This window comes from Myotis myotis, unplaced genomic scaffold (genome assembly GCF_014108235.1).
Source record: "Myotis myotis isolate mMyoMyo1 unplaced genomic scaffold, mMyoMyo1.p scaffold_m19_p_11, whole genome shotgun sequence".
In the NCBI taxonomy this organism is placed as follows: domain Eukaryota; kingdom Metazoa; phylum Chordata; class Mammalia; order Chiroptera; family Vespertilionidae; genus Myotis; species Myotis myotis.
The window spans coordinates 16,130,058-16,143,384 of NW_023416315.1; the positions used below are offsets into that span (position 1 = coordinate 16,130,058).

The window sequence follows — 13,327 nt, forward strand, 5'->3', positions numbered from 1 at the left end:
AGTAAGTGTGCGTGTGTGTGTGTGTGTGTGTGTGTGTGTGTGTGTGTGTGTGTGTAAATGATATATTCTACACATTGTATAAATACAGCTATAGGAGTGACTGGATTTACATTGAATGATGAAAGAAGAAAACTATGAATGGAATATTGGGAAAGAAATATTTAATGGATGGGTAAAGGAAGAAGAAATGTAAAGAAGGAGGAAGAGAAGTAAGATATCCATGATACAGTAGTCTGTAGTCTGGTAAATTGAAGTTGTCAAGAGTTGGAAGAGTCAAACAAATAAAGAGCAGTAGAGAGGTCTAGTAAGATTCCTTAAAATTTTTTATCCTTTTGACAGTCTTTAACTTGTTGGACTGGGAATATTAAGTATTTTGAGAAGTTGTGTTACCAGTTGGTACATTTGGATGATTTATGAAATTTGAAAATCTAAGAAAAAAATGTCTATAAAAATTTTTTTAGTTTTAAGCTGCTCATCACAAATTACGTGTTATGTAATTTCCTCATTTTTATTTATTTATTTATTTTGATAAATAGAACTTCCTATGTTTTATTAGATCAATAGGTACAGACTTATAGATTGCTTCAGTACATAATTTTATTGAGCTTGAGGCTTAATACTTTTTTTTATTTTATTAAATCTTTATTGTTCAGATTATTACAGTTGTTACTCTTTTTTCCCCCATAGCTTCCCTCCACCTGGTTCCCACCTCACCCTCTGCCCTTCCCCCCCCATACCCCCCCCACTGTCCTCATCCGTAGGTGTATGATTTTTGTCTAGTCTCTTCCCGCACCCCCCACACTCCCCCCCCCCCGAGAATAGTCAGTCCACTCCCTTTCTATGCCCCTGATTCTATTATATTCACCGATTTATTCTGTTCATCAGATTATTTATTCACTTGATTTTTAGATTCACTTGTTGATAGATGTGTATTTGTTGTTCATAATTTGTATGCTTACCTTTTTCTTCTTCTTCCTCTTCTTAAAGGATACCTTTCAGCATTTCATATAATACTGGTTTGGTGGGGATGAACTCCTTTAGTTTTTTCTTATCTGTGAAGCTTTTTATCTGACCTTCAATTCTGAATGATAGCTTTGCTGGGTAAAGTAATCTTGGCTATAGGTTCTTGCTATTCATCACTTTGAATATTTCTTGCCACTCCCTTCTGGCCTGCATAGTTTCTGTTGAGAAATCTGCTGACAGTCGTATGGGTACTCCCTTGTAGGTAACTGACTTTTTTTTCTCTTGCCACTTTTAAGATTCTCTCTTTATCTTTTGCTCTTGGCATTTTAATTATGATGTGTCTTGGTGTGGTCCTCTTTGGATTCCTTTTGTTTGGGGTTCTCTGCGCTTCCTGGACTTGTAAGTCTATTTCTTTCACCAGGTAGGGGGAGTTTTCTGTCATTATTTCTTCAAATAGGTTTTCAATATCTTGCTCTCTCTCTTCTTCTGGCACCCCTATAATTCAGATGTTGGTACATCTGACATTGTCCCAGAGGCTCCTTACACTATCTTCATGTTTTTGGATTCTTTTTTCTATTTGTTTTTCTGGTTGGGTGTTTTTTGCTTCTTCGTATTTCAAATCTTTGACTAGATTCTTGCAATCCTCTAGTCTGCTGTTGGATCTCTGTATAATATTCTTTATTTCAGTCAATGTATGGTTAATTTCTAGTTGGTCCTTTTTCATATCCTCAAGGGTCTCACTAGATTTCTTGAAGGTCTCACTTAATTTATCGGCGGTTTCTAGAAAATTATTGAAAAACTTTATAACCGTGGTTTTGAACTCTATATCTAGTAGTTTGCTTTCCTCCATTTCTGTCATTTGTGTCCTGTTTCTTTGTCTCCGCATTTTGGCTGCTTCCCTGTGTTGATAGAGTGACTTTGTGTGCTAGGTGTCCTATAGGGCCCAGTGGCTTAGCCTCCCCATTTACCTGAGGAAGACACTCTTGGTGCACCTCTTTGTGGGCTTTGTGCACAGTCTTGTTGTAGTTAAGCCTTGATTGTTGTAGGTATCACTGGGAGGAGTTGACACCCTTATGAGGCAAGACTTGCTTCAGTGGGGCTTTGGTGCTGACTGAGTCTGCCCCCTGAGTGTGTCCCTTATGGATCTGAGGAGTTGTAATCTGGATGGTCCCACTCTGACCACTGGGTACACTGGCTCTTGGATCTCTAAGGAGGTGCTAATTTAGCCTCTGCCTGAGCCTACTCAGCAGGAGCTACAAGGAGATCTGCAGATTCCTCTTCTTTGTTTGGGGTTTGAAGGTGCCCAGATGAAGCCCAGCTTTGAAGCAATGCAAGCTGCTGTGGGGCCTTGGGCCTTCTTTTGGATGTTTTTGGTCTCTCTGATCAGCTGCAGTTTGTTAGGTAATTTTAGATTGCAAAGGGTCAGGCCATTCATATGCAAAAGCCTCTGCGCACAGCTTGGGTGGGGCAGGGTCTCAGGGAATCAACAGCATGGAGCAAACAGCTATGGCTGATCCTCAGCCCTGCCCATTCCCCAGGACACTGGGGTCTCGTGTCCCGAGCTATTCGCTGCAAACACCTCTGAGAGAAAGCCGCTTTCGAGTTCTGCCTGATGCCAGACAGTCCAGCTTCTCCCAGTATGAGTCTGGGTCCCCAGAGACTCACCTGGAACTGGAGTTCAGAGCAGTTGGGAGCTTGTGCCTCCCTCCCAATTGAAAAAGACAACAGCATCCTCAGTTGCCAGCCCTTTCCGTGTGCGCCTCTGTACCTCTGCACTTCTGCACCTCCTCTGAGTCTCAGTGCGCTTTTCTCTTTCCTTCTAGTTGTAGAATTTCCACTCAGCCAGCCTTCCTGTGGTTCTGGATGATGTCCGTTTTGTCTTTTTTTTTTTTTTTTTTTTTAATATATTTTATTGATTTTTTTTACAGAGAGGAAGGGAGAGGGATAGAGAGTTAGAAACATCGATGAGAAAGAAACATCAATCAGCTGCCTCCTGCACACCCACTACTGGTGATGTGCCCACAACCAAGGTACATGCCCTTGATCGGAATCGAACCCGGGACCTTTCAGTCTGCAGGCTGATGCTCTATCCACTGAGCCAAACCGGTTAGGGCCCGTTTTTTCTTTTAGTTGTATTTTTGAAGTGGTTGTGCGAGGCATCAATTTCAGGTGTTTACCTATGCTGCCATCTTGGTTTCTCTAATTTACTCATTTTTAAGAAACTGTTTTAATGCCTATATATAGAGATTAAAATAAGGAAGGATTATATTAGTTGTTTCTTAGTGTGCTGACAGGATGAATTTAGGGAAGGCTAAGACCTGTGATTTGTTTCTCAAATATGTCTACCTTTAAAGATAATACTTTAAAATGGTAATTGAAGAATTAAAATAGTATTAAAATTTACTCTTGTTATTTTTAATTAAAAGGGTCACTGTGTTGACAAGCCTAAAACCACTTTTTTTTTTTTTAATTCTCACCAAAGGATATGCTTTTACTGATTTTTAGAGAGAGAAGGTGAGAGAGAAAGAAAGATCTATGTTAGAGTGAAACATCAATTAGTTGCCTCCTGCATGCACCCTGTGGATCTAACCCACGGCTTGGGTATGTTTCCTAACAGGGAATCCAACCTGAGACCTTTTGGTGTTCCAGATGATGCTCCAACCAACTGAGCCACACCGTCCAGGGTGTAAAACCATTCTTGCTGAACATTCTAGTGGAGGCATATTGTTTAGAGTGTTAGATATAGTGTTGCATTTATTCTAAGAAAGTTGGACAAGTGTATAACTAGTGTATTACTATTAATATTGATATTTGATTTAAAATAAAAACATTGTACCTGTGATGTAGAGAACACTGTTATTGATTTGCATATATATCAGAGCAGTGAGCAACAACTAAAGAAATCAAAGCCATGAAATTATATTTCTTGGAAATGTTTATTTTTTAAAATTAAAGGCCAAGAGTGGTAAGTCTTTTGTTAGTTGCAAATTATTTTTTCTTAAACATTTAGAACATGTAACTGAAAGCTTTTACTTCCTGATCACCTTGACCCAAATTTAAAATTAAATATGGCATTTCCCCTTGGTTTAGACTTAATAGAGTTTTAAAGCTTCAGCAGAAAGAACTAGGCTATTTTATTTTCACGTCATTATAGAGGAAAAATGGCATGGAAGGAACTAAGCAGGATATCCAGAAAGAGAAACTGATGGTTACATTCTTTAATGGAATGTTAAGTGTTATGATAGTTCCATGCATGGGAGTCTAAATCATTAAACAGGATTATTTTCTAAATTTAAACAGTCCTTTGTAGCTTTTTGGCCCAACATTATCTGTGTTAGTATAGAACAGGCTTTCGGCTTTAATGGCTATTCCCTCACCCGAATTAGTCCATTATATCGAGGTTTTACTGTATTTTTAAAAGAATGTATAAAAACAAGTAAATTTAAATGTTACTGTTTTCAAATTTGTTTGCAGTAATAAAGGTAAAGTCTCATAATAAACATCATACCAAATCTAAATATAAATGAAATTTTGTTAAGTGTATGTATTATTAGAATTCCTTTCCAGTTTGTAAAATATCAGGAATGTTTTATAGTTTCAGTCAGCCACTTTTTCATGACATTAAAATGGGAAATGAAGTACAGAGGAATAGATTCTCATTATTCACAGTAGTTATTTTCTGTAAAGTCACCATGAACACTGAATTAGCGAATACTGATCATTGCTCCTAGGGAAAATATAGAGTTAAGTTCCTACAAGCCTCTAGTCACAACCTTTCATAAATTAATACATAATCTTGTTTTATATATTTTTCTGTTGAAAAAATCCTTTTTTAATATGTATTGTTGATTTCATTAACATTGAACTCATGCCCAACAACACTATAGCTGTGCCTGAACAGAGCTTATCTTACACACATTTTCTCAGAGGCACATCACAGCCTTCTTGCACTTAGAAGCACTAGACAAGTACTTCAGTACTATGCTTGGGGGCCATTTTAAACAAAATTATCAATATAAAGCACGTGTGCGTGCGCACGTACACACACTGCAAATTTTGAAACTGAATATGAAGGTCAACTGTATGTAAAATTATCATGAATATATCTTTAATCCTGACCCTTTCTCTTTTGTTTTTGTATCTTTGTATCTCTGGGTTGTTTGTAATTTCAGATGAACAGACTATTTGCAGGAGTTCAAAGGTTAATTGCATCTTGAATTCAGGGTCCTTTGTTTAAACATCTCAGTTAATTTTGAGCTCAAATGCTGTCTTCTTCTTTGCTTTATCAGTGGTTCTCAACCTTCCTAATGCCGTGAGCCTTTAATACAGTTCCTCATATTGTAGTGACCCCCAATTTCATTGTTACAAATTGAACTTAATTAAAGCATAGTGATTAATCATAAAAACAATTTGTAATTATATATGTGTTTTCTGGTGGTCTTAGGCGACCCCTGTGAAATGGTCGTTCGACCCCCAAAGGGGTCGCGACCCACAGGTTGAGAATCGCTGCTTTAGATGCAAACAGTACTTAATCAAATTCTTACTTTAAGTGGTCATTGTTAATTACTTGGATTAGGAAGGGCCAAACAAAGCACTGAATAGTTATTACTTGGTTAATTGAATGAGTAATCAACAAATCGTCTAAACACTATGTCATCTATTAGCACTTGGCTCCTGAGGAATTTAACCTAAGCTCTTCCAATCTTAATATCCTAGACTTAAGTTATAAATTTATTTTTCCATAGTCCCCCCGCCCAGTAATTTTGATCTCCAACCTTCCATTTCTGTACACTGATGGCAAAAACTTAATCTTAGTGTTTAGTAATTTCAAGTTTTAAAACTAATTCAATTTGTGAGTCCTGCTTTCCCTTCTTCCACCAACTGGGCATGGCCTCTAAGTTTTGATTTGATTAGGTGGCATTGTGGTCTGGTTATGCATGTGAACATAGTGGCATCCCTGAGATATGCATTGTTCTCTCTGGGTCTTAGCTGATACCACTCCTACATGCTGGCATCTGCTGAGAAGTCTGCATCCCTGTCCTCAGCTCTGTGGTTCACTGCTTTCTGCAGTAACACCTGCAGCTTCACACCTTGAAGGTCCTTCAGAGCCACTGCTCCCCCAGCCAGCTTCAATACTCGCCTGTGCAAATCTGGGCCAACGCAGGCTATCTCAGGCTGTACATCCAAATTGATTGGTAGCAATCATCTTTGTTTTAGAATTTTACTTTATCTTTTTCACTTTTTCTAAATTTATCTTCATGGAAAGATGAATTTTTTCTGCTCTTCTGGATTTAAATACACATATAGAATTCTAATACTATTTTTATTAGAACATAATGACATAATGTTATTTTAGTTTTAGGTGTACAACATAGTGATTTGATGAAATGATCACCACAATAAGTCTAGTTAACATTTGTCCCCATACATAGTTACAAAACTTTTTTCTTGTGATGAGGACTTTTAGGATCTACAGTCTCACCAATACTACTTTTAATATATTATAGGGACTAAGGAATAAACCAAAGAAAACAGCGCATGTGAAACCAGACCTCATAGATGTTGATCTTGTAAGAGGTGAGCCTTGGATAAATAAATGCTTAATACAATTAGAAATTGACCTTGTAGAAACAATTCAGATGGGTTAGATATATATTTTTGTAGAAATAAAAGTAATGTGAGCTTAAATGAAGGCAGAAAATCCATAAAAAGCAGAAAATGGAAGCATTTGAATACCATTGACTAGTTTTTCCTCCTGCTAAATATCAATACAAGAAGTACATACAAAAGAAAAACATCTCATGTTTGCTTAGAAGGCTATAAGGCCTGGTTATAAAAATTAAAGTGGTAACATTTTTTAAAATTTTATTTAAACTAGAGGCCTGGTGCATGAATTTGTGCATGGGTGGGGTCTGGCCGGCCCGCCGCGATTGGAGTGGGTGGGGCTGGCCAGGGGAGGGGCCGCAGGCAATTGGCTGGCTGGCCCCGCCCCCTGGTTGAACTCCTGGTCCAGGGGACAATTTGCATGTTAGCCTTTTATTATATAGGATTATAGTTGACATACAAATATTATATTAGTTTAGGGGTTAAAGTGGAATTGACATTTGAATATTGTCTTATATTTATAAAATATGTAGGAGAAATTCTGTTATTTCAGTTAAAACTTGTTTTCAAAGTACCTGAGTTAATATGATAGCATGAAGAATGTTTTTTAAAGTTGTGTTACCCAAAATTGGACATTTCTTACTCATAGCATAGTATAAAATAAAATAAAATAAAATAAAATAAAATAAAATAAAATAATACATTTTATTTTGTTTTTCTTCAAATGTTGAAGTTTTTCTCTAAGGAAATTAAAGACTAATAAGTATACTCTGTTCTCTTATTTTACTTTTCTCAGGGTCTGCATTTGCTAAGGCAAAACCTGAAAGTCCTTGGACTTCTCTGACTAGAAAGGGGATTGTTCGAGTTGTATTTTTTCCCTTTTTCTTCCGTTGGTGGTTACAAGTAACATCAAAAGTCATCTTTTTCTGGCTTCTTGTCCTTTATCTTCTTCAAGGTACAATTAAATGATAGAAATGCATTTTGCTTTTAACTTTCAGGATATTACATTTTTAGGATTACCAAAAGCTTTTAAAAAAACATACAGTACTACTGAGTATAAAGATAAATATTTATTGTAATATTTCACTTAATAAGACACTGGTTTATATTTAAAATGCTTGAGAAAACAAAGCAATTATTTTCCAATATAATTTTGTGAAAATTTGAATCTGTGGTTGGCTAAAGAAAAAAAAAAGTTGAGAAGCTTTTTAAAAATTAGAAAGTCTCTTCAAAAATGCACCTCCCACATATACATACCACACAGTCGTGTTTTGTTTTTTATATATACAAGTTCATTTTTCCTGCCCCAGCCAGTAATCTGAAGCTGTCCTCATTCTGTACTGAAGTTGTGCATACCATGCATTATTGTAATAGCTTTTCACGGATTCTTATTTCTCACAGCCACCCAGTGAAGTATAGGTTCTATTACTATGCCTAAGTTATAGACATGGGAGCCTGAAGAGCCTGAGGACCCAAAGTCGCACAATCATCCAGGTGTGGTAGAGCCCAGGTTTCAAGTTTAAACTATCTGACTTAGAGCCACATGCTTAACAACTGTGTTGCACTGCCTCTCACCACAGCAGCATTCTAATGTGCACTCATAGACTGCATACCATACTGTACAATGCATACTATACAACACTCGAAAGCATTTGGAGTCTTAAAAAAGAAACCGCTCACATTCCAGCACTCTAACAAAGCAATGATTATAATTTGGTTGTACTCTTTCAATCTTTTTAATGTCTTTTTTAAAAACACGATTTTAATCCTAAAATGATTATTTAAACATGTTTTTACTCACAAACTCTAAGTAGAAGATAAATTTTTTTAAGTAAATGAAAATATAATAAAAACTACAGATTTTTACTTAGGTAAAGCTGTTTCCTTAAGCCAGGGTACACATCTTATATACACAGAGGAGAGTGAACTATGAAGATTTTGTGATTGTTAAGAGTGTGTGTGAGTGTGTGTGTTTCTGATTAAAGAAATTATACATATTCATTACAGAAAATTGGAAAATGTAGGAAAAACTGAAGAGAAAAGCCATCTATAATCTTGCCTTTAAGCTTACTTTGCAACGTTTTTTATATAGTTGAGATTATTCTGTGTAAATGGTTGTATTTTTATTTTCTCCTTTTGTCATAACAAGTATCAGAGGCTTTATAAATATAATTTTAAATTATTAGAAAATACCCTAGCAATACCCTACAATATTGGGCATTTAAGCTTTTTGCTGTCTTTTATTATTATAATTTATGCTGAAGTGAACATACAGTTTGTGAAGTTTTTTTTATACTTTGAATGATTTTCTGATGACAAATTCCTAGAATGCCTGCAATTAAGTATAGGCTTTTCATATAGCTTGTCACTGCTTTCAAGAAGTTGACCTTTGTTGTTGCTAAGTATAATACCATTACACTATATGCCAGTTCTTCTAAATGTATTTTTATCTTAATTTTTATAGAGTTACTTTCTTGTGTTTGCTTTGCTCACAAAAGGATTTAAGAGAGCATAATCTTCTAATGCTTTCTAGCTTACCTAAAGGAGAAAGCTTTATTCTAAAGCAGTCAGAAAGAAAGTGCAATTACTTATTAGAGTAATAATTAATCAGTACCATTAATTGTAATTACTGTGCATTATCCTTTTTTAATACCGTTGGTTTCTAGTTTTCAGTGTAACTAGTTTTTCACAAAATATTGTGTCTGAAATTTACTCACTGGCTTTTCTAAGCTAAATAGGAAACACAGGTCAGATTAGGCATGAAAAAGATATTTTTTAGTTCAGAGCTTAAGTTTAACATTATGTGTTCATAAATCATGATTACTGAACATTCTCTTAGTATAGCTTAAAGAAGTGACTTAACCTGAACCAAATCACACAGCCAGTGACAAAGTCTTGCTATGACCCTAATGACCCTCAGCAGTTTTCTGGTACCTTTAAAAAACCCTGTGCCTCCATTTCCATGCATATAAAAGTAGGATGCAGCCTGGGTGGTGTTGCTCAGTGGTTGGAGAGTCAACCTGGGCACTAAAGGGTCACTGGTTCGATTTCTGGTCAAAGGCACATACCTGGGTTGCAGGAGCAACCAATTGATGGGTCTCTCTCACATTGATGGTTCTTTTTCTCTCTTTCCCTCTCTCCCCATCTTCCCTCCTTCCCTTTCACTCTCTCTCCCCAAAAAAATATCATTGGAAACAATATCCTCAGGTAAGGATTAACAAAATAAATAAATAAAATTAGGGTGCAATACTCTGAGTTACATCTTCATTCTCTGTCTAACCCTTATCTTCCCAAAGGTAGAATCATGTGCAATTAGATTTGGTTTTATATAACTACATATAGTATTTTTACTTTAATTACATGCCTTTTCAGTATCTCAACTTTATATTGTCAGCTCCATTCCTAATTTTTGCTTATATAATTTCTTGCCCAGATTACTGCCATGAGCCCTTCTACCTTCTTCTGTCCATTTACCTTTTAAATTACAAATCCAAACTAGCCACTTAAGGTTTAAATTGTTGCCTAGTTATTATCGACTTCAAGATATAAGACAAGTTTTTCAATCAATCTCTTGTAGTATCTCTCCACAACTTTAACCAGACTAAATTAGCTTTTTGTTGTTTCTTAAATATTTTGTGCCCCCCTCCGCCCCCCGCCAATATACCTTGGACATGCAACTCTTCTTTGCTTGTGTAGCTCTTTTCATTTCATTTACCTACTCAACTCCTGTTTGTTTTCTCAAAGTTAGATTAGGACCTTCTTTCAGAATCCTTTCATAACCTCCCAATTTAGTTACATCTCTTTCCTATGCATATTGTAGAATTTATCATAGGTATTCTATTAGTTTGCTCAGGCTCCCATAACAAAAATACCACAGACTGGGTGGCAACAACAGATTTTTATTTCTCACAGTTCGGGAGGCTGGAATTCCAAGGTTAGGCACCATCAGGGTTGGGGTCTAGTGAGGTTTCTCTTCCTGACTTTTACATGGCTGCCTTCTCAGAGGGCCTTTCTTGTGTGTGTGAATGGAGAGAGATCTCTGGTACCTCTTCCTCTTATAAGGATATCAGTCCTACTGGATTAAGGCCCCAACCTTATGACTTCATTCAACCTTTTATTTTATGCTTATAGGTCCTGTCTGCAAATATAGTCACATTGAGAGGTTAGGGTTTCAACATATGAATTATGAGGGTGGGTACAAAATTCTGTTCATTATAGGTGTTTTAAGTCTTTCTACTCTCAATGTCTAACACTAGCCACTAAATCCTGGAGTGACAGACCTAAAAACTGAACCTTAGAATTTTACATTCCTGATGATTGTCCCTGGAGTTCTGCTTTGGCCAGTAGATGACGCCCTGCCTTGGAACTACTTGTGCCCGATAAAGAACATTTTGTCTCAGTCGATCTTTTGAAGAAATCTCTAGAAGTCTTCAACAGTACGGTCTGGTTCATAGTACTTTATTAAATGATCAGAAAGTACAACAGAGAAGTGAATGTTTTCTCCTTATATTTTCAAACCCTTAACTGAAGGAGGAACAAAAGGAAGGAGGTGATACCAGAGCCACTGCCTCAGGAACTGAGACCATGGGAGGGACATGACTACTTTGAGAAAGAGGAAGGGAGAGAGAGAGAGAAACATCAGTGTGAGAGGGAAACATCAATTGGCTGCCTCCTGCACGCCCGCTACCAGGGATCAAGCCTGCAACCCAGGCATGTGCCCTGACTGGTAATTGAATCAGCAACCTTTCAGTATCTGATACGATGCCCAACCGACTGAGCCATACCAGCCAGGGCCCCCTTCTCCTTTTCTAATGTTTTTTTATTGGCAGGATTTAACAGTATATAACAAGATCCTGTTGAGATAGAAAATACAGTTTTTAGGTTCCCAGCCCTGACATTACAGAAAATGGTCATAGGACTGAGACATAAATAACCAAGAAGTTATATCAAATCTGAAGTTCTTTAAGATGTTATTCTTTGTTCCTTAAATTCTGAAATTAAAATACTTTTAAGGAGTATTTACACCCCCCCCTCCATTTTAAAGATAGTTAATAATAGCTAATAAAAGTACTGCTTATCGATGGTAGTTACACTTTTCAAAGTGTTTTACATGTATTACTTCATTTGAAACCTATGTAGCTATATACTGTTTTTGTATAGAGGAATGAACAAGACTCAAAAATGTTAAAACTGGATAAAGGACGCATTAGAGTTCATATTAAAAACAACAAAAACTCTGTATTTTTCCAAATTCCAGACTCTATTATAAAACAACTAGAGAACTTCAGTTAAATTCCAGGGTAATTCATAAAGATGATTGACATTTTTAAAAATTTAAGTTTTTTTCCTTTTCAAAGAATTTTACTACTCAGGAGAATATAAAGCTGAAATTTTGTTGTATGACACTTCTTAAACATCTTAAATGATAAAGTGGTGTTTTAAGCTTAAATCTTGGTATGCTAGGCCAGGATTCTTTCAGTTGCAGATGACAGAAACCAAATGCAAACTAGCTTTTGTAAAAAGTGTTTTTTATCTTTACTGTTTATCATAAAAGTTTTCAGAAAAAAAACCAGGAAACTAGATAGAACTGTGCAAAACCCAGAGTGACCATATGTTCCAATTTGCTTGGGACTATCTAACTATCAAAGCTGACTTGTGTTGTCCTTACACTTTTATTAACAGCTCTCATCTCACTCTCAAAAGAGTCCTGATTTAGATGATAAGATACATAGTCACTTTAAACACCCATATGTCCATCTCTTTGATTAAATAATTAACATTTTGGCATATTTACTTGATCTATTTTATCAAAGTAAATTATGTACATCATGGAATTTTACCCCTGAATGCATTAGTATGAACCTTTTCTAAATATTACACAATTACATTATAATTATTACACCTAACAAAATGAAGAGAAATCTAATACTCAAATTCTCCAATTGTCCCTAAAAAGAGTTAGGTATTCCTAGGCTCTTGACTCAAGTATTACTGGATCTAGAGGCTTAGATGATGTCTTCACTTTTTATGCGGTCCCTGATACTTTTCTTAAACTGGTCTCATTCTTAGGAAGGCTTTTTTTGAGTGATGGCTGAGGTGCCCCTGGCAATTTCTTATTTTCATAGTCCTTAGGGTTTTATCTAGGAGAAAGGCTTTCAAGCACCTCTGTTACTCCCTGTAAAAGATTCTGATTGGCCCTGCTTAAATCACATGCCCATCTTTTTATTAATTACTGTGCCCAAAGTTAAGATTGTGACAAAGCCTAGATTACAGGTGTATCCCTGAGGTAGAAGAAATAAGACCATTCGATTGATAGATAAAGGAAGCAAATTCTCAAAAGGTAAAGAGTTTATGTCTAGAAGGCTTAAGGGATGCTGAACAAACAAAAACAAGATTTCTTCTTCATGTGGAAATGATTAGCAATAATGGGTGTTCAGTGGTTTCCCTGAAAAATATGTCCAAGTAAATATATGTTACTAATTTTGAGTAGATAGATCTCTATTGAAAAGAAGCTCTTTATGCCTTATCATAGACTTCTTTGTTTATTAAACAAAGAAATAAGTGCACTTGAGGTTAGTATGGCTCTATTGCCTCTCTGGGATTTTAACAGGAGTGGCATGAGATTCATATGCATCTAGTTTTCACTGTAGTTTTAAGGTGTGTATTTTAAAGACCATGTTGGGTGTTATCTTGTTCCAAGAGTTTATTACTGAACAGCAAGCTTGGTTAGTCAGTCTGAAAGAGCTTGTCTGGAGAAACA

At 36.1% G+C, this 13,327-nt stretch overlaps 1 protein-coding gene across 8 annotated transcripts in view; it reads left to right on the forward strand.

The window, feature by feature from the left end:
* PHTF2 (putative homeodomain transcription factor 2) overlaps window positions 1–13,327 on the forward strand; it is a 97,886-nt gene that overhangs the window by 45,079 nt on the left and 39,480 nt on the right. For 5 of the 8 annotated variants that reach the window (XM_036327658.1, XM_036327657.1, XM_036327659.1 and 2 more), the window contains 2 exons: window positions 6,471–6,540; window positions 7,364–7,522. The exons of the other annotated variants lie outside the window; for them this stretch is intronic. In XM_036327658.1, the coding sequence (XP_036183551.1) occupies window positions 6,471–6,540; window positions 7,364–7,522 (229 nt within the window). The remainder of the gene's footprint in view (window positions 1–6,470; window positions 6,541–7,363; window positions 7,523–13,327) is intronic. 8 annotated transcript variants of the gene reach the window in all.